The 21,309-nt window shown below is 52.8% G+C and overlaps 1 protein-coding gene across 1 annotated transcript in view; it reads left to right on the forward strand.

The window, feature by feature from the left end:
- The window catches only part of MCM5 (minichromosome maintenance complex component 5), a 25,693-nt gene extending 5,673 nt beyond the window's left edge, over positions 1 to 20,020 (forward strand). The window contains exons 5-17 of the mRNA XM_026449671.1: positions 1,437 to 1,609; positions 3,286 to 3,441; positions 5,623 to 5,789; positions 7,347 to 7,518; positions 9,308 to 9,419; positions 11,236 to 11,379; positions 11,746 to 11,811; positions 11,993 to 12,169; positions 13,091 to 13,203; positions 15,168 to 15,296; positions 16,575 to 16,717; positions 18,745 to 18,872; positions 19,671 to 20,020. Coding sequence (XP_026305456.1) covers positions 1,437 to 1,609; positions 3,286 to 3,441; positions 5,623 to 5,789; positions 7,347 to 7,518; positions 9,308 to 9,419; positions 11,236 to 11,379; positions 11,746 to 11,811; positions 11,993 to 12,169; positions 13,091 to 13,203; positions 15,168 to 15,296; positions 16,575 to 16,717; positions 18,745 to 18,872; positions 19,671 to 19,772 — 1,782 coding nt within the window. The 3' untranslated portion in view covers positions 19,773 to 20,020. The remainder of the gene's footprint in view (positions 1 to 1,436; positions 1,610 to 3,285; positions 3,442 to 5,622; positions 5,790 to 7,346; positions 7,519 to 9,307; positions 9,420 to 11,235; positions 11,380 to 11,745; positions 11,812 to 11,992; positions 12,170 to 13,090; positions 13,204 to 15,167; positions 15,297 to 16,574; positions 16,718 to 18,744; positions 18,873 to 19,670) is intronic.
- Positions 20,021 to 21,309: the final 1,289 nt, after the last annotated feature.

Genomic DNA, 21,309 nt, shown 5'->3' on the forward strand with positions numbered 1-21,309 from the left:
GCCTCCTGGGTTCAAGCGATTCTCCTGCCTCAGCCTCCCAAGTGGCTGGAATTACAGGCACACACCACCATGCCTGGCTAATTATTAGTAGAGATGGGGTTTCACCATGTTGGCCAGGCTGGTCTTGAACTCCTGACCTCAGGTGATCCATAGAGGCCAAATCTTGTTTCATCTGTGGCCCTGGAGTTCTTTTGAAGTAAGTCCCATACATCATATAATTTGATCTGAAACTATTTTGCCATGTATCTCTAAAAGATGAATCTCTTTTTTTTTTTTTTTCCCCTGAGATGGAGTCTCACTCTCGCCCAGGATGGAGTGCAGTGGCACGATCTCAGCTCACTGTAACCTCCACCTCCCTGGTTCAAGTGATTCTCCGGCCTCAGCCTCCCAAGTAGCTGGGATTACAGGCATATGCCACCACACCTGGCTAATTCTTATATTTTTAGTAGAGATGTGGTTTCACCAGGTTGGCCAGGCTGGTCTTGAACTCCTGACCTCAGGTGATCCATCTGCCTTGGCCTCCCAAAGTGTTGGTATTACAGACATGAGCCACTGTGCCCCGCCTTTGAAGAATCGTTTTTTAAAGCATAGCTACAATAACATCACACTTAAAAATTATTACGGGGCCGGGCGCAGTGGCTCAAGCCTGTAATCCCAGCACTTTGGGAGGCCGAGACGGGCGGATCACGAGGTCAGGAGATCGAGACCATCCTGGCTAACACGGTGAAACCCCATCTCTACTAAAAAATACAAAAAACTAGCCGGGCGAGGTGGCGGGCGCCTGTAGTCCCAGCTACTCGGGAGGCTGAGGCAGGAGAATGGCGTAAACCCGGGAGGCGGAGCTTGCAGTGAGCTGAGATCCTGCCATCTCACTCCAGCCTGGGCGACAGAGCAAGACTCCGTCTCAAAAAAAACACAAACCATTACTGCCTTATTGTTCAGTGTGGGAATAGTCTTTAAGATGGGGAAACTGAGGCTCAAAGAGAAGTGACTCAGAGAGAAGGCCCCACAGCAGGTTTTGACAGTACTTGAACGTGGGCCCATGCCTCCCAGGTTTGTTCTCTGTGTTGTACTCCACAGGTCCAGGGATGTTGCCTCCAGAGCTGGGGTTCAGGTCTCTCTCCTGGCACCTGCCACTTTGTAGTGAAATGTGCTTTGTGTATCTCTTGCCCTGACCACCCCCCCGCCCCCAGTTGTGCTGCGAGGTCTTTAAAAGCAGGAGCTGTGCCTGAGGCTCCTCTGAACCCCTGGGTCCAGGTAGCCTGGCACTGGGTGGATGCTCTGGGAGCAGTTTTTGAGCTGAACAGAAGAGCTGTGGCCCTCCCTGCAGCTCTGTGCCCACCTCCTTCAGGCCCCTGCCCAGCACGTTTATCGGCATATCTCAGGTGTGTCCTGGCTCCCCTTAACCAACAAGCCTCCTGATGGCTCTGTTACAGTCGGACATGATGTCACACCTGGTGAAGATCCCCGGCATCATCATTGCGGCGTCTGCGGTCCGTGCCAAGGCCACCCGCATCTCTATCCAGTGCCGCAGCTGCCGCAACACCCTCACCAACATTGCCATGCGTCCTGGCCTGGAGGGCTATGCCCTGCCCAGGAAGTGCAACACGTGAGTGTGTGGCCAAAAAGGACTGTGGGAGATGACCTAAGTGAAGATCAGAAAGGATGAGAACACGTAGCAAGCACTACCTGTAGCTGCTTCTAGAGACCCACTGGGATGGTATGGGCAGGGGTGTTCCCTTGGGATTGGCACAGATCTGATGCCCTGCGGCTCTGAGACACTCTGAACAGTGTCCCTCTACATTGATGAGTTCTGTCTCACCGGGATACCCAGACAGCCTTGTAGGGCACCCAGGGTTGGGAGGGAAAAGCAGCCCAGGGGAATGAGTCTACTTGGAATCTTCTGAAGCAAACTATGGTTTGCTCACTAGGCCAGGTCTAGTCTGCTGACCCTATGGCCCAGGAACACGTTCGTTCATTCAAGTATTGCCCACAGCTCTTCGCACTACAAAGGCAGAGTGTGTGGCCTCTTGGCTTTCAGAACCTGGAATACACACCCTCCGGCCCTTTCTAGAAAACGTTTGCTGACCCCAGTCTGAAGGAGCCCCACCCTCTTCACTGGCTGCTCTTTCTTGGCTTCTTCACTGGTGCCTCCTCAGCTTCCCGTCCACCTGTGGCAGAGCTGCCTCAATCCATGCTGTTGGCATCTCTCACCTGGAGTGGCATGGCACCTCCTCCCTGATTCCCTGCGTCCACCCTCTGGCCCCTCAGTCTGTTTTCCACCCAGCAGCCAGGTGTTCCTTGACACTGCAGGTGGTCCAGTCATGTACTTTTTAGTCAAGTCCTCCATGGCCCCCCACGGTCTGCTCCCGGCTCCCCCAGGCCTCACTGCCTCTCCTTTCTCCAGACCTGGCTGCACTGCCTTCTTCCTGTTCCCGGAATACACTGATCACCCCCAGTCTCACTGCCTTTGACCTTGCTGTTTCTTCCGCTGGGACTGCTGTTCCCTCCACTGGGACTGCTGTTCCTCAGGCCGCCATAGTCTGGGTCCTCACTTCTTCAGGCTCCTCTTCACATGTCCCCTCACCAGGGGCATCTTGCCCGACCCTTTGTTGTCAGTTTGGTGCACATGCACCTGGTCTCTCCCATACCTGCCTACTTTTTTTACTTTTCTTCACAGCATGTAGCTGTCACTCTGTTATGTGGTTATTTGCTTGTATGTCTTTTCAGCCTCCCTTGATAGGAACTTAGGCTCCACAGGAGCAGGAACATTTTGTTCACTGCTGTGCCCCCTGCACCTGGAATAGTGCCAGACATGTAGTAGGTTTTGCTGTGATGCTTGCTTCTTTATATTGCTGTAATATTTATTGAATCATGACATAATTACCTAGGGATACATAGAGGCTTAAACCCTCAGAATGGTCTAGAAGTGCCTAGAATCTCACTGGAAAAGATCTTGGGGTTTGAGTGGGGCTTTAGTAAGAAATTGATGAACTAGCTCTTCTTCACCCATGAGGACACCAAGACCCTGCAAGAAGACCAAGTGTGACCTGTCTGCCTCCTCAGCAAGTTAATGGAAGAACCCTGCCTCAGGCAGTTCCCTTGACTCTTAGTCCAGTGCTGAGTCCGCCAGCGTTGCCTGCCTTTAGGGCTTTTCTCCAGCTTATCCTGGAGACCCCATACATTGCTGCTGGCAACATCTCCTGGCTGGCTCCTGGGATGAATGAGCCCTGCCTTTGGATTCTGTGGGTAGCTCTGGTGACTCTTTTCCCTTCCCCTGTACAGAGATCAGGCTGGGCGCCCCAAGTGCCCACTGGACCCGTACTTCATCATGCCCGACAAATGCAAATGCGTGGACTTCCAGACCCTGAAGCTGCAGGAGCTGCCTGATGCAGTCCCCCACGGGGAGATGCCCAGACACATGCAGCTCTACTGCGACAGGTGAGGCAGACAGGGGCTGGGAGGTGGGCATCTATGAGGGTGGATGTCCCAGCCGTGGCCCTAACCCGAGTGTTGGGAGTGGGTCATCTGGAGCAGGGTGAGTGGGGTGGAAGAAGGTGGCCAGTTGCAGAGCACGTGCTCTGTGCCTAATGCTTCCATAAGTTCCTCTCATCTCGTCTTTCCATAATCTGCAGGGGCATGTCAACCCCATTTTGCAGATGAGGAAATGTAACTTGGAGAGGTTAAATGACTTCCTGTGTGGAGGACAGCCAGGATTTCAGCCTATGTCTATTGCTTTCCAAAGTCTGTGTTCTTCCTAGGATGACAGGCCCAGGATTCACAGCTAGATAACCAATAGCTGGGAAAGCCCCTTCCCAGCCTGACACCCCACCTCCTACCCCAGGCTTTCTGTTAAGATTCTGCCGAACAGCCATGGTGGCTCATGCCTGTAATCCTAGCACTTGGAGAGGTTGAGACAGGAGCATTGCTTAAAGCCAGGAGTTCAAGACCAGCCTGGGCAACATAGTGAGACTTTGTATCTTAAAAAACAAATGTTATTAGTTGGGTATTGGGGCAGACACCTATAATCCCAGCTCTTTGGGAGCCTGAGGTGGGAGAATCACTTGAGCCCAGGAGGTTGAGGTTGTGTGAACTGTGATTACACCACTCCACTCTAGCCTGGGCAACAGAGTGAGACTGTCTCAAAAAGGAAACAAAAAAAGATTCTACTGAGGGGGAGAGGATGCTGAGCCTGGGCCCCCCATAGTAACTTGGGTGGAAGGTTTTGAGATCTTTGATTAGGGCTCTAACCTGGGCTTGCATATCCTGAAATTGCAGGCAGATGTTCTGAGGAGAGCGGAGCCATAGCTTCTATTAACTTCATTAGTGGCAACAGAGTGTGTAGGAGTCAGGCTCTTGCTCTCTTGGGCATTATGTGACTTTGTCAAGCTTCAGTTGCCTCATCAGTAAAATGGGGATAAGGACAGTCCTTAATCTCTCAGAGGGCTGCTTGAAAATGCATATCGGCCGAGTACGGTGGCTCAAGACTGTAATCCCAGCACTTTGGGAGGCCGAGACGGGCGGATCACGAGGTCAGGAGATCGAGACCATCCTGGGTAACACGGTGAAACCCTGTCTCTACTAAAAAATGCAAAAAACTAGCTGGGCGCAGTGGTGGCGTCTGTAGTCCCAGCTACTTGGGAGGCTGAGGCAGGAGAATGGCGTGAACCCGGGAGGCGGAGTTTGCAGTGAACTGAGATCCGACCACTGCACTCCAGCCTGGGCGACAGAGCGAGACTCCGTCTCAAAAAAAAAGAAAATGCATGTCAAGTGTTTAGCACAGTTCCTTCATGCAGATTACGTCCTCAGGATGTGTGATTTTCCAAGCAGTTCATGAATCCTGAAAACTTACGAAGTGGGTATGGGAAGAGGGGAGTTGAGGCTTATGGAATGACGGTGATGGTCTTTTCTGGAGCTGTGACGCCTGATGATATAAAACACTTCTATGTCTGCTGCCTCACCTGACTCTACAACATCAGAGGCAGGTCACTTTATCACCCCCCTAGGCTCAGAGAGGTACAGTGACTTCTTTGAGGTCACACAGCTACTAAGGGTCCCTCCACACCACACTGGCTCTGACTAGGGGCCTTGGAGACGTCCCTGTTTCAACATCTCACTTCTGAAAGAGGAAATGAAAACCCAGAGGCAAAATGAGTTCACAGAGCCGTGAAGAGGCCAAAAGGGCAAGTGGCTCCTCAAGGAGGCTGGAGGGCATGAAGAGGAAGTCTTGCCCTGAGAGGCTAAAGGGCGCTACACAGCTAGCTGACAGCAGACACGTGGAGATGGGGCTTTTGGAGGGTACTGTGGGCTGGCACTAAGCCTCCTTCTAAACCAGCGTACAAATGAGTTAGCGAGTTCAGCGAGAGTCACGCCACCACCTGCCTTTCTGTTTGACTGTCACCGTTGGCAACACCATCCTCCAAGCAGCTGAGCATGGGCTGGGGAGTGATGAGGGGAGAGAGGCCGTTCTCTGGGCTCCGTGGGGATGGAGCCAGCTCAGCATGTGCCTGTGGCGGAAACGCTGAGGTGGACCCTGAGCGTCCTGGGGATGGGTGGAGTCAGAGACTTGCTGTCCAAGTCAGAATCTCACCTTTTCTCCTTTCTCCTCTCCCCTCCTCTCAGGTACCTGTGTGACAAGGTCGTCCCTGGGAACAGGGTTACCATCATGGGTATCTACTCCATCAAGAAGTTTGGCCTGACCTCCAGCAGGGGCCGTGACAGGGTGGGCGTGGGCATCCGAAGCTCCTACATCCGTGTCCTGGGCATCCAGGTGGACACAGATGGCTCTGGTGAGTTGGCTTTGGGGTCCTGGCTTAGCCCTGCCAAAAGGCTGTGCTTGCATACTTCTGGTGACAGGCAGCCCGTTACTTCATGAGGTAGCCCAGGATATCCTTGTGTTGCTCATATCATTAGAACGTTCATTTTTATATCGAGTGATCCCCGGAACTTCCACATGTTGGTCCTTCCTGTGGCTCCTGGGCTGAGGCTGTTTGCCTTCTTGCAGGATTAAGGCAGAAGGACTGAGGTCAAATCACTGGGGAATTACTGAATGCCCCGTCTTCACTTCTGTGACAGGAGATGCAAGAGAAGTGAAATGTAGGGTTCCAGGCGGGCAGGCACTTAGCATCTAGTTGGAGAAGTAAGAAAACAGTGAGACCCCTGGGGACATGTGGGTAAAGTGGCAGCAGACGTGGATCATGCAGTTCCAAGGAGGTGCTAAAGGAGGAGGAGGAGGTGGGGGCTGGGCCTTGGGGAAAGTTTTCTGGAAGGAGGTTAATCTGAGCTGGGCTTTGAAGAGTGGTGGGTGTGGAAGAACTTCCAGGCGGGAGGGGATGTCAGCTTGGGCAAGGTACTGAGTGGCTGGAGGGCTGAGTGGGAGTCCAGGGGATGAGGGGCCAGGCGGTATAAGAGGCCTTGAGTGCCCAGATAGGGACCTCCTGCTTATACCTGAGGGCAGCAGGGGCCACTTTGAGGGTTTTCAGGTTTGTTTTAGCCCTCTGGCTGCAGTGAGTTGATTTGCAGGAGTGGCTTCCCCAGGGCTCAGTCCATGGCCCACCCCACATTTACACAAACTGCCTAGATTATTACAGCTTTAAAACCACTGACAGGCAAGTGGCTCTCACATTTCCATTTCTAGCCTGGGCTTCTCCCCATGTTCCAGACTAATAACCAACTGCTTATTTGACATGTTCACTTAGCTATCTGAAAGGCATCTTGAACTTTCCATGGCTGAAGCTAAGCTGCCCTTTCCCCACCCTCAGACTGGCTCCTCTCAGTCTTCCCATCTCCACCCTTTCAGTTGCTCAGACAAAAACCCCCAAGTCATCCTTGGTGCTCTTTTCTCTCATGCCCCACACACATCTCATCACTCAGGAACTCTGGCTGGCTCCACCTTTACAACATGTCTAGGATCTGACACTTCACCACCTGCTCTGAGCCTTTGTCAGCCCTCCCTGGATCACCGTTAATCCTCCCCAGTGTCCCTCTCCACCTTGCCCCTCCCTTCTGTGTTCTGCAGCCGCCAGTGAGCGATGCTGTCATCACCAAGACACTATATCACTCCTCAGCTGAAAGGGGAGACTTTCCAGTGGTTTCCAAGGTCCTATGCCATCTGGCCCTCTGTTTCCTTAGAACCCCCTGCCCACTTGCCCTCACCTTTTGGACCCTGGAACACACCAGGCGCACTCTTGAGGGCTTAAGAGCTGGGATCTCTATTTACTCAGACAGGTTGTGCTGTCCTGGCCCTAAGGACTCTGCCTTCTGGGAGGTCCCTGAGCTGGTGCCAGGATGGGCAGTGGGCTGGAGGCTCCCTTGTACTCACTCAAGCGCCTGCTTTGCCTACTCAGGCCGCAGCTTTGCTGGGGCCGTGAGCCCGCAGGAGGAGGAGGAGTTCCGTCGCCTGGCCGCCCTCCCCAATGTCTATGAGGTCATCTACAAGAGCATCGCCCCCTCCATCTTTGGGGGCACGGACATGAAGAAGGCCATTGCCTGCCTGCTCTTTGGGGGCTCCCGAAAGAGGTAGGGGGCTTGAGTTCCCTTGGGTTTGGGGAGGCAGCTGGTGACGGGGCTCATGGTAGGATAATTACTGGAAAATCAGGACTGGACACTCTTGTGTTTCCTGGGCCCCTCAGTCTGCCAGGCACCTTTGCCAGCCCCCAAGCTTGCCATCAGCTGGCTAGTGGCTGATCTGCGCACCTGTCTCTGCGATGCCCTGACTCTGGCACGGGGGAGGACTGGGGACCTGGCAAATGTAGTGGGAGAGCACTGAGCTTGGGGTCATGCAGGTACCAGGTCTTAAGTCTCAGCACTGAGCTTGGGGTCATGCAGGTACCAGAACTTAAATCTTGGCACTGAACTTGGGGTCATGCAGGTACCAGGTCTTAAATCTCAGCACTGAGTGTGGGGTCATGCAGGTACCAGAACTTAAATCTCAGCACTGAGCTTGGGGTCATACAGGTACCAGGTCTTAAATCTCAACCCTGAGCTTGGGGTCATGCAGGTACCAGGTCTTTAATCTCAACCCTGAGCTTGGGGTCATGCAGGTACCAGGTCTTAAATCTCAGCACTGAGCTTGGGGTCATGCAGGTACCAGAACTTAAATCTCAGCACTGAACTTGGGGTCATGCAGGTACCAGGACTTAAATCTCAGCACTGAGCTTGGGGTCATACAGGTACCAGGTCTTAAATCTCAGCCCTGAGCTTGGGGTCATGCAGGTACCAGGTCTTTAATCTCAGCCCTGAGCTTGGGGTCATGCAGGTACCAGGTCTTAAATCTCAGCATCGAGCTTGGGGTCATGCAGGTACCTGGAGTGAGAGTCACTTTTTTTTGAACCCAGGTTTCCAATGAATGGAACAGGTGAGAAAACTGACTCTTTTTTTTTTGAGATGGAGTCTCGTTCTGTCACCCAGGCTGGAGTGCAGTGGCCAGATCTCAGCTCACTGCAAGCTCCACCTCCCGGGTTCCCGCCATTCTCCTACCTCAGCCTCCCAAGTAGCTGGGACTACAGGTGCCCGCCACCTCACCCGGCTCATTTTTTGTATTTTTAGTAGAGACGGGGTTTCACCGTGTTAGCCAGGATGGTCTCGATCTGCTGACCTCGTGATCCACCCGTCTAGGCCTCCCAAAGTACTGGGATTACAGGCTTGAGCCACCGTGCCCGGCAAGAAAACTGACTCTTAAAGAACATTATGTATCCTTTGGAAACTATAAAATCAGAGTTATGGACAGTAGCAGGGATAGTATTAGCAGCTGCCATTTACTGTATTCTTTCTATGCATAGGCATTCTTCTACGTGCTTTATGTGTCTGCAGCCCAGTCAGTCCTCACAGTAACCTGTTGAGAACACAGCTGTTATGCCCATTTTGTGGATGACGGAACTGAGGCGTAGAGAGCTAAAGGGACTTGCTTCTCAGCACATGCAGGGGAACCAGGAGCCTGCTGTCATGGTGCTTGTTCTGCTGTACCGTGCACAGCCCACAGGCAGCTCCCTGTCCTTTTCTTTCCAGCTGGGAGGAACGTTACTCAGATGCTGGGTGTATCCGAGCACAGCCTTAAGAGCCATTTCCTTTAACCCTCCTATTCTGGGAGGCAAGCTCTGTCCTCATTGCTAGGCAAGACCTTAGCATGGTTTGGGAGCTACAGAGCTGGGTAGGAACATGGGTCTCAGGCCACAGCCCCTACCTTGCTGCCAACTCTTAGGCCCATGATAGTTGGGGTGACGCTGCCAGCCCACCAGTCTGGTGACTGCATGTCACATGCGATGCCCTCATGGATTCTCACCTTGTCCATCTACCCTTCCTCCCCCAGGCTCCCTGATGGACTTACTCGCCGAGGAGACATCAACCTGCTGATGCTAGGGGACCCTGGGACAGCCAAGTCCCAGCTTCTGAAGTTTGTGGAGAAGTGTTCTCCCATTGGGGTGAGTGGTCTGGGATACCTTCTCCACCTTGGTTTGCAGGGAGGAAGGCTGCAGGGCAGGGCCTCTGGGCCCCCAGGACACCTATGGTGGGCTGCTTACCCGGAATCTCTTCCTCATTTCTCTTGGCTGTGGTCAGGATGGCTGAGGAGATGGGAGGAAGAAAGGAGCCAACAGGTGTGTTTAGGTTTGGGGCAGAGGGTGAGTACACTGGACTGAGAGTCAGGATGGGGTTTGGGTCTCACCCTGGCCAGTCATTGGCTGTGGGCTTTGAGTAAGTCACCCAGTCTCCCTGAGCGCCAGTTCATCCATTTGCTAAATGATATTGTTACCAGTAATAGCTAAAATCTGGCTGGGCATGGTGGTTTGTGCCTGTAATACCAGCACTTTGGGAGGCCGAGGTGGGCAGATTGCTCGAGCTCAAGAGTTTGAGACCAGCCTGGACAACACGGTGAAGCTCCATTTCTTCCAAAAATACAAAATAACTAGCCAGGCATGGAATGCATCTGTGGTCCCAGCTGCTTGGGAGGCTGAGGTGGGAGGATCACTTAAGTCCAGGATGGGGAGGTTGCAGTGAGCCAAGATTGTGCCATTGCACTCCAACCTGGGTGACAGAGTGAGACCATGTTTCAAAAATATAATAATAATAATAATAGTAATAGCTAAAGTGAAGGGCCAGGCACTGCTTGAAATACCTTGCATATATTTACTTAGTCTTCATGTCAACTGCAGTAGGTACTATTACCCCTGTCTTATGGGTGAGAAAACTCAGGTGCAGAATGGGTAAGTGTCTTGCCGCAGGTCTCACTGCTGGTAGCACTAGCACAGGATGTGATTGAATCCGTGTCTGATGAGCTGGCTCCTCGGCTGTACTGTTGAATGGGACTGCGGGGATCAGCGCCAGAGAGGGTCTGACTGTCATGAGCCAAGCGGCGGGGTTGTAGAGGGCAAGATGGTGGTCTTTGGATAGATAGGAAGTGTGCCACATTGGCCACACTGGCACTGTCCAGTAGAAATACGTGAACTGCAAATGCGGCCCATGTATGTCTCCTCAAATTGTCTAGTAGCCACATTAAAAAGTAGCTGGGTGCAGTGGTGTGCATGCCTGCAGTTCCAGCTACTTGGGAGGCTGAGGTGGGAGGATCACTTGAGCCCAGGAGTTTGAGACTAGCTTGGGCAACATAGCAAAACCCCTTTTCAATTTAAAAGGAAGAAGGGGAAAGAGGAAAGGAAAAACAGGTGAAGTTACTCTAACTTGCTATATCTAAAATCTCATTTCAACATGTTTGATATGTAGATTATTGAGATACTTTACATTCTTAAGAGCTCTGAGTCTTAAATCGTGAGTATTTTGCACTTAAGGACAACTCAGGACTTTCCCAATTTCAGGGGCTCTATGGCAGTATGTGGCATGTAGGTCTATATAGAGACGACAAGGGACTCACGATGGGGGCAGCCTTTTCCTGGGAGGCAGGAGTCCTCATCCTAGCCCTGAGGCTAACTCTTCTTCTCTGGGCCTCAGTTTGCTCATCTGTGAGCCGGGCCCCACAAGACTGTGTCACAAGGCTGTGGTGAGGCTCAGGTGAACCATGGATGTGATGCCCTCTGCGGGGAGAACATCTGGGCACACCGAGGCCCAGGGCAGCCTCCCCTTCCAGAGGGAGACGCACTGAGTTGGAGCCTTGAGTCCTATTCTGTACTCTGCAGCCAGCTTTGATGTGTGACCTTGGGCAACTAACAACCTCAGTGGGTCTTTTTGACTTACTGGGGTCAAAGCATGGAGTTGTTATTGGGCCCTGACACCTCCCCACTGCCCCAGGTATACACGTCTGGGAAAGGCAGCAGCGCAGCCGGACTGACAGCCTCAGTGATGAGGGACCCTTCGTCTCGGAATTTCATCATGGAGGGTGGAGCCATGGTCCTGGCTGATGGTGGGGTCGTCTGTATTGACGAGTTTGACAAGGTGAGTCTAATGAGATGGGTAGTAGCCAAATGGTGGGTGGCACCAGGGTATGTGACCTCCTGTGCTCAGCCAGCAGAAATCACCTCTGACTTGAGAGACATGTTTTCAATCCCTGGGCCTGTCACTCTAGGGTAACTGTGGGAAGTTGCTTAACCTCTCCAAGCCTCAATTCCCATATCTGGAGAGTGGGGAGAAGAAAGGCAAGCCCATACAGTTGTTCCTGTGATTAGCGGTGACCTGGTTGCTGCCATTGGCCTTGCATGGAGCTGGCATTCAGGAGTAGGGCCTGCCGTTAGTTTTCCTGCTGCCACTGCTCCCTGCTCTCTCACTTCAGTAGGTCTGATGACATTTCTCTCTTCCACTTAGATGCGAGAAGATGACCGTGTGGCAATCCATGAAGCCATGGAGCAGCAGACCATCTCTATCGCCAAGGTGAGTGGCCTTCCATGGAGAGCCCAGCCTGGCCCAACTGTCCTCAGGCTGCGCTGATTGGCTGGGACCAAGTTCTCTTTGCCCAGGCCTGGAATCGTGTGTGTGTGTGTGTGTGTAAGCGTGTATGTAAGAAGGCATCTTTGCCATCTCCTTCCCCTTCTCGTCGTCTGTTGCCTCTTAGGCCGGGATCACCACCACCCTGAACTCGCGCTGCTCCGTCCTGGCTGCTGCCAACTCAGTGTTCGGCCGCTGGGATGAGACGAAGGGGGAGGACAACATTGACTTCATGCCCACCATCTTGTCTCGCTTCGATATGATCTTCATTGTCAAGGATGAGCACAATGAGGAGAGGGATGTGGTGCGTCCAGGGGCAGGGCTGGTGGCCGTGGGGCCTGCCTCCAAGCAGGCTTGTGATTGTGTGGGAAGGAGAATGGAGAACAAGGGCCTTGGCTGGTGAAGTCCTGACTGTCAGGCTGTGAAATTGGGGAGCACATGAGAGGGCGGTTGTTGTGGACTGCAGAGGATTGAAGTAGGGGTCTGGAGTCCTGTGGCCTGGCTCTGCCTCTGTTGTGAGTGGTAAGCTGTGGGATTTGGGCTAAATCAGTTTCTCCCCGGGCCTCAGTCCCTTATATGTGAAACAGAGGAGTTGACATTGGGTTATGAGTAATAGAACCTCAGTTCTGGTTAGTACATTTTTCAAAGAAAAGGACATAGTGGTTTATAGAATTGATAAGTCCAGCGGCTTAAGGGCCAGGTAGATCTGGATTCTCAAACAACTGTCTCTGCCTTTCTGCTCTGCTTCCCTTGGTGGAATCTTTGTACTTGGGCAGCTGTTCCTCTTGTGGTGGCAAAGACAAAGTAAGATTTTATCCTATTAGCTTATAACTTAACAGCCCCCAGGAAAGAGGAGGCCCCCTCTTTTCCAGTACTTCTAGCAAAAGTCCCAGGGTAGACTCCCACTGGTTTGGGTAGATCAAGTATCCATCCTTGAAGCAGATACATGCCCCAGGTTGGGGTGTACAAGCTGTACCCAGCCCTTTATGGACCAGGACAGAGAAGCAAGGAGTATTAACTTCTCTCTAAAGGAGAATCCAGATGCGCCCGTCAGAACAAGGGCCTGGTGCTGAGCAAACAGGCTGAGCACGCCGGGTCTCTCAGCACCCTTTCTGGCTCCCTGATGCCAGGGCCCCATTAGCTCTTTCTGGCTGTTCCACCTCAGTGTTGGGACTCAGGCTTGGGAGGGCCTGTGGGATGGCTCAGTATCCCCTCTGCTCCCCAGATGCTGGCCAAGCATGTCATCACTCTGCACGTGAGCGCACTGACACAGACACAGGCCGTGGAGGGCGAGATCGACCTGGCCAAGCTGAAGAAGTTTATTGCCTACTGCCGAGCGTGAGTCCTGGAGCAGGCCCACGGGGGTGAGGTTGCCCAGGTTCCCTGGGTGGGAGAACCCATTCCCCTGTCCTGCTCCTCCTCATGAAGAACAGCCCAGATGTTGCTGTTCTGAGGTCCTCAGCTCTACTGAATCTGCTCTGCTCCCTTCTCACCTTGCACAGCTCACTGGCTCTTGGCTTCAGTTTTCCCATCTCCACGCCAAGCAGGTGGGATGTAGATGGTCTCGAAGACCTCCTCGAGTCTGACATGCAGGGAGGCAGTGACGTGTAGACATGGTAGACATGGGCTCCGGGTCATACCCGCCTTCACTGTGTGACTTTGGGCAAGTTGGTTGGCCTCTCTGAGCCTTGATTTCCCCAGGCCGATGTTTGCTAATAAGTGCTTGGCATAGTCCTGCCCTGGGTAAATACTCAGTGAGTGGCAGCTGCAACTCGATTGTTCTCACAGATTTTCAATAATAATAATTATATACATAGTACCGGCCAGTTGCAGTGACTCATGCTGTACTCCCAGCACTTTGGGAGGCCAAGGCAGGTGGATCACTTGAGGTCAGGAGTGCAAGACCAGCCTGGCCAACATGGTGAAACCCCGTGTCTACTAAAAATACAAAAATTAGCCGGGTGTGGTGGTATACACCTATAGTCCTAACTACTCGGGAGACTGAGGCAAGAGAATTGCTTGAACCCAGGAGGCAGAGGTTGCAGTGAGCTGAGATTGTGCCATTGCATTTCAGCCTGGGCAACAGAGTGAGATTCTGTCCCAAAAAAATATGTATATATATGTGTACACACACATACACACTCTCTCACTCACACACTACTTTCTTTGTGCCAGGCATTCTGAACTATTATTTAGTACTTCCTATATGAATAAATTATAACTCTCCCCCAAAACCTACCTGGTTAGGTGTGCTATTATTCCCTTCCCTTTGTGGATGGGGAAGCTGAGGCAAAGGAAGTTAAGTAACTTGTCCAGGGTCACATGCCAGAGGTAGTGGAGCCAGGATGTTAACCCAGCTGCTTGCCTCCAGAGGCTGTGCTCTTGACCACAGTGCTTAGATTCTTGGCGTACAGCGCTTTGGTGATCTTTTGGGGGTTGAGGGCTCTTTGAGTGCACTGCCAGTGGGGGCCTGGTGGGTCCCTGATTCAGTACCTCTGACCCAGTGAGTGGACAGTTCCTGGGTCTTCATCCAAGTCTGAGCTCTCTATGGCCCAGTCTTGAGAGGCTTGTGCCCACAGCTGTGAGTCAGGGAGCCCTGGATGCTAATATTCCCTCTGCACTAAGTCCCCAGGTAGCCTTGGGGAGTTCGCTGCTTCCCGCTGGGCCTCAAGTCTCCACGTCCTTAGGATGGTCGAGCTAAGGCTTTCCCTATATCAGTGATTGTCATTTGGCCTGGGGGCTAGAGGGGAGGGGATGGGGTAGGGTAGATGCTGATCAGACTTCCCCACACCTACCCTCCCAGGAAAGTCCGAGGTGCTCCCAGCCCCTGGACTGTAGTCACTGCCACGCCTCCTGTGGGTGTCATCAGCTTGTTGTGTCTTCAGATGTGTTGGGTGGAGGAGTTTGAGACTGCTGCAAAGCCCACCACCTGGTGGGCCTCCATGCCGCTGTGATTGTGCCATTGTTAATTACATGTATGGGGGACCTTGTGACAAGACACCACACAACGTCTAACAACGGGCAAGAGGTGGTTTTCACCCTGCACACGTGCCTGGCTTTTCTTCACCTGTTTTCTAAGAGAGGCACCCATATTTCTCCACAGTGTTGATCTTTGTGGCAGCTGCCCACAGCCAGATTTCACTTAAATCTCTTCCGATTGTTGTCCCCCAGCCCATATGAGTGGGCAGTTGTGGTGTGGTGGGAAGGTGCATGTCTGGAAGCCGGCAGAGGGCTGGGAGAAAGAGTAGGTGCCCTAAAAGTCCCTGCTGGCCTCACAGCAGCCTCTCCCCCCGGTCCTGCAGGAAGTGTGGCCCCCGGCTGTCAGCAGAGGCTGCAGAGAGACTAAAGAACCGCTACATCATCATGCGCAGCGGGGCCCGTCAGCATGAGAGGGACAGTGAGCGCCGCTCCAGCATCCTCATCACTGTGCGGTGAGCAGGCGGGCAGGGCGGGGCCGGGGCAGGTGGGGCTGCTTTACACAGCAGGGTGTGCCTGGCAACCAGGGCCAGTGGTCCAGGCTTTTCACTTGGCACAGGCCCACAGTAGCTCTGGGCAGGAAGAGTCCCTTTGGAGCAGAAGCTATGGCCTCCTTGATCTCATTGATGATCTTGATTTAAGGCTGGGCAAACCTGGATCCCTCTTGTCTGAATGTGGCCTGGCTTTTCTCCCATTTGTAGGAAGCCTAAAGGGAGGGAAGGACCCAGGCCTAGGAGTCAAGAGTCTTGGGTCGCAGCCTCTAGTCCACTGTGTGACTGTAGGGAAATTACATTGCTTCTCTGACCCTCAGTGCTTTTAGCTCCTAACTCTATTCATTCTTGTGACTTTGTAGACAGTACAGTGGGTAAGAGTTGGGATTTACCTGGTTTGAGTCCTGTCTCCAGCACTGACTGGTTGGAAATGGATTTGGCTATAAGTAATGGTAAATCCAAAGAAAGTAGCTTAAAGAAATAGGAAGGTGATTTCTCTCTTCTGTAGCACCGTCTGGAGGAAGATGGTATGGGACTAGTGTGAGGACTCCAAGTTCCCCCTTGCTCTTAGTCCAAGTTGGCTGCTGGAACTTCAGCCATCACTTCCAGGCAGCAGGAGAGGAAGGAAAGAGAGGTTCCCTTTTTAAGGGCACTTCATGAATTCCTACACAATGCTCGGGCTTACAACTTATTGGCCATAGTATGGTCACACAAATACAACCTGGTACAAAAGATGTCTGGATGTGTCTTAGTGGATTGCTGTGTGCCAGTCTAAAAACTGGGTTTCCAAGCTAGGTGCAATGGCCTACATTGTGATCCTAGCACTTTGGGAGGCTGAGGCAGGAGGATTGCTTGAGGCCAGGAGTTTGAGAGCAGCCTGGGCAACATAGCAAGATTCCCGTTCTACAACAAATAAAAAATTAGCCAGGCATTGTGGTGTGTGCCTGTAGACCCAGCTACTCAGGTAGCTGGCAGAAGGATCACTGGATCCCAGGAGTTCGAGGCTGCAGTGAGCTATGATCATGCCACTACACTCCAGCCTGGACAACAGAGCGAGACCCTGTCTTAAAAAAAAATTGCAGTGCTATGACTAAGATCAAAAGGGAGATGGATTATAGGGACACCTACCAGTCTCCACCACAGTCTTAACACTTAGGGCAGGCACCTCCCTGGTAACAGGGTGGCTGGGGAGGAAGGGAATAGCGGACCGAGGCTACCCTGAGCACGCTGTTGCCCCCACAGGCAGCTGGAGGCCATTGTGCGCATCGCGGAATCCCTCAGCAAGATGAAGCTGCAGCCCTTCGCCACAGAGGCAGATGTGGAGGAGGCCCTGCGGCTCTTCCAAGTGTCCACGTTGGATGCTGCCTTGTCCGGTACCCTGTCAGGTGAGCAGATGCAGGGGACATGGTCTTGGTTGATCTGGGTTCCCTGGCTCGGAGCTCTGTGGGCAGGGCTCTGGCATGCTGGGGGCCTGCAGTGTGTGTCTTGCTTCTCTGAGTTTCTTTTTGCGATAAGACCCCTCTCCTTTCTCCCCACTGCTGTTTCCTCCAAGATGGGAAGAAGCAGCTTCTCTCCAGATCCTTGAACACAATCCTCTTGACCCAGGTCGTTGATGACAATTACCCTCTCACTGGCTAAGAACAACAGTTGACGCTCTGCTTCCTTGGGCTCGTCGGCATTTTCAGTGCTTCCAGAGCTATTTCTTGCATTTTTCCTTACAGCTGCCTCCTGGAAGTGAGGCGAACAGTCAGTCCTTCCCATGTTAGAAATGAGACAGCTGACACTGGAAGGGGCCTTTACCTGGTGCCCAAGATCACAGTCACTTGGCTAGAATGCAAGTCTCCTGACCCCTAGGCCAGCGCTTTCCACACCATAAGCCATACTGTCCGGTTTAGGTCAGCCTTTCAACAGACTGCCCCAGGCACCAATGATGAGCCAGGCCACGCAGGGGAAAATCTGCTCCTTCACCCAGCAGAGACTTCATTAGCGTTAGTGTTTGCCAGGCACTGTTGTAGGTGCTGGGAGTATAAGAGCAGTCAATCACAAGGTCCCCGCCCTCCTGGGCTCATTCTCATTCTAGCTGGGGAGAGATCGTAGGGAAACCAATGCCCGTGTAGGTAGTGAAAAGGGCAGTGAGGGAGATGATGGCAGGGCCAGGTGTGTTGGAAAAGGAGGGCGTGCTCTTTCCTTTCCCACAGAGTGAGTGGGCATGGCCTCTGCAAGGAGGTGATGCCAGGCAGGGAGCTGCATGAAGTGGACAGGGTGGCTCCTTGTGGGAAGAGCTGCTCAGGTGGAGGCAGCACTAAGTGTCAGTTTCCCCAGGAGGGAGCAGGTTTGGAGCAGGAGTGGGGAGGCACTGAGTGAAGAATGGGGTGGGTGGGGCCTGTTCCTCCTGTCCCCCTTGGTGAAGACTCAGCCTCTGCCCTGGAGACACTTCCTGTCACATGAGACATTTGCTAATGGAGGCCTCTGGGATGCTGCAGGCACAGAGGGCAGGAGTGATATGGAGTGGTGATAATTTGAGTTGGGTCTTGCGGGCTATGTAGGAGTTTGCCTCACAGACTCCACTCTCAATGGCTTCTTGACCATGAGCCCACCATCTCCTTGGCTGAAACACCAAGGCCTCTGCAGGAGTAATTGGAAGTCACGAGCCTCCTGGTTGCCGAGGGCTCCTCAGAGCACCTCGTAGGTGTGTCCAGGGCAGCCTGGCTTCCCTCCTGGGTCACTGATGGGCCCCTTCCAACTCTCTCTCTCTAACCTGCTCCAGCAACAAAAGGAGTCCTGTTGTGACCTCCAAGGGCCCGCAAGACTTGGTCCCTAGTGACACTCTGACCATGTCTCTGCTGCACTGGGCCCTGGGCTGCTTTTTTTTTTTTTTTGAGACGGAGTCTTGCTCTGTTGCCCAGGCTGGAATGCAGTGGCCGGATCTCCGCTCACTGCAAGCTCCGCCTCCCGGGTTCACGCCATTCTCCTGCCTCAGCCTCCTGCGTAGCTGGGACTATAGGTGCCCGCCACCATGCCCAGCTAATTTTTTGTATTTTTTTAGTAGAGATGGGGTTTCACCGTGTTAGCCAGGATGGTCTTGATCTCCTGACCTCGTGATCCACCCCCCTTAGCCTCCCAAAGTGCTGGGATTACAGGTGTGAGCCACCGCGCCTGGCCACTGGGCTGTTTTTTGAATGAGACAGGTGTGTTCCTGCCTCTGTGCCTTTGTGCTCGGCAGGAGTGTCCCCACATGTGTGCCGTGTCCTGTCAGGCCTGCACCACCCTGGCACACTTGGTGCCCTTTTCTGATATATTTTTTGAGGCCTGGCTCAGGCTGTTCTTCTTGGGCTAGAGGTTGTCTCTCTCCAAGAGCTCCCACTGTCCCAGCCCCTCTGACCCCGGCTGCTTCACTTCTCAACGCCCGCAGGGGTGGAGGGCTTCACCAGCCAGGAGGACCAGGAGATGCTGAGCCGCATCGAGAAGCAGCTCAAGCGCCGCTTTGCCATTGGCTCCCAGGTGTCTGAGCACAGCATCATCAAGGACTTCACCAAGCAGGTGAGCCTGCCTTGGAGTGGGGGGTAGGGCTTCTGCTGGTTCCCACCCACTCAGCACTGGTGTCTCACTCAGCAGACAGGCCCTGAATGGGGGTAGATGGACAACTGTCCCTTTCTCAGATCTTTTCTAGTCATCATTCCTTCCCTAGGAACATCTTCATCAGGAGCAGGAGTGGGGGTATTTTTTCTATCCCATGAAGGGGAGGGGAGAGGAGAGATGGTTGGATTCTGGTGAAACCCCATACAAGTTCCCCGCAGCCCTTCCTGTCTGTTCCTTTCCCCGTTGGCTGGCGTTTCATGGAGTGGGAAGGGGCAGAGCCATGAGGGTGAGCTTTCTAGCCCACTGAGGAGGGTGCTGTTGGCCCCATAGAGAGAAGATGGGATTTTCCAGATGCTCTGGAGAACCTGTCACCTTTAAAATCCCAGGAGCAATCCTAGTTTCCGGTCTCTGCTCCTTGACATCATCTCATTGTGATTGAGGGCAGTTACATGTAATGGGTGGTATTGGGCTTTTCTATAGGTGAGCAGACTGAGGCTTAGAGAAGGGTTTAGAGCTTCAGTTCTAGAGTCAGATGGACTTAAGTCCCAGCTCTACCACTTAATTGCTGTGACCTTGAGCAAGTAGCTTAGCGTCTGTGTGCCTCAGTGTCTGGTATACAGTAGGCACTCAGGAAGTGTGGGCCCTTCTTTAGTTCAAAGCAGCCTGAGTACAAAGTTCCCAGTGAGCCTGGGGATGTCTGGACTCTGATGGGGTCCCCTCGGGCAGCACGCGCCTTCAGCCAGCCATGTGCTCCCCCAGAAATACCCGGAGCACGCCATCCACAAGGTGCTGCAGCTCATGCTGCGGCGCGGCGAGATCCAGCATCGCATGCAGCGCAAGGTTCTCTACCGCCTCAAGTGAGTCGCGCCGCCTCCCTGGACTCATGGACTCGCCCATGCCTTTCGCCCCTCCTGCCGCTGCCTGCCATTGAGAATGTTGCTGGGACCTTTACCTCCCCACTGCAGTCCTCGAACTTCCCAGGCACACTCCTTTCTGCACAGAGGAAGGAGCTGTGGTGTCCTGCTGCCTCTGGGTGACCGCCTCTAGCGCAGTTCTGGCAAGTGTGCTTTTGGCATCTGTTAATAATAAAGCCACGGTGTGTTCGGGTATCTGTGGGTTTGTGCACTCGGTGACCTGTCACCTCCATCGGGCCCTCATGGCAGGGTAAGTATGGGGGAACAGAGCCAGACAGACCTGGGTGTCTGACTTGGATCTGCCACTCAGACTTCCGGGCAAGTCACGTGACTTTAGTGCTCCGGTTTCTTCATCTGTTTAAGGGGGCTCCTAAAGCCACTCCCTTGATGCTAGGGATCCAGTGAGACCAGGGACTGGGGAAGTGCTTCTCAAAATGTGAGTCTGATCCGTCTCGCCTGTTCCCTTTGCAACTTACTGGGGGACTGCGAGCCGTGGTGCGGCGGTCAGACTGCTTGGATTCATTGACTCTTTCCCCATCTGTAAGCAGGCTGACACTAGAACTGGCTTAGAGAAGGTGCAGAGCTTCAGTTCTAGAGTCAGATGGACTTAGGTCAGTGTGCTGCCCGAGGGGACCCCAACAGAGCCCAGACATCCCCAGGCTCACTGGGAACTTTGTACTCAGGGTTGTGCTTAGTGTCAGTGAGCAGCTGTTAGTGAGGGGAGTGTGGTGGCCCACCAGGCAGGATCTAGGACTCCAGCCAGTTCTTTCCTGGTGGGCCACATGTAACTGTATGGCCTTGGGTGAGACATTTCACTTTTCTGTGCCTGAGTTTCTCAGTGAACTGGAGATGGGGGGATTCCTCACCCTGAGTTGTGAGGATTGAATGACAGAAAGCACTAGTGACAGCCATGTTGGAGGAAGGAGTGTTGCCAAGTGCCTTGGTCGCTTTGCCTAATTTCAGAAAGTCACTCTGACTTGGTATGTTTTGTTTTTTTAAAAAAGCTAGGATTCATAAAATTAAATAGAAATCAGTGAAGTAAAATATTTGATATTTAAAATACATTTAGAAATATAAAGTGTCAAGCAAAACATGAATTCGGAAATCTGCGAAGCTTTCTAATTACTAGGTAAGGTATTTAAAAGTAATTGCCGTGTAAAAATGACACGAACTTGAAGAAAGATTATTTGATTTTTCTAAAAATACAAGAAAGCTTGGTGCATCCGCATGGTCATTGTTGAATCACAAGTGTGTTTTTGTGGAGAAGATTCCTGCAGCTCAAAGCCCTTTCTGACTCCAAACTGTTCCAGGAAATGGAGAGATGAGAGCAGCTAAATCAGCTTTCCTTTGACTCACTCGTGTTCAAAGCCCGTTTCTTTTTGGATAATGTTGAGAGTGTCTGGAACAGCTTTTGTTTTCTTGGCGGGGTGGCAACCTTACTGGGTGCGCTGTAGGTTTTGCGTCCAAGGCCGCATCTCCGGTTC

Source organism: Piliocolobus tephrosceles, chromosome 19 (genome assembly GCF_002776525.5).
Source record: "Piliocolobus tephrosceles isolate RC106 chromosome 19, ASM277652v3, whole genome shotgun sequence".
Lineage (NCBI taxonomy): Eukaryota > Metazoa > Chordata > Mammalia > Primates > Cercopithecidae > Piliocolobus > Piliocolobus tephrosceles.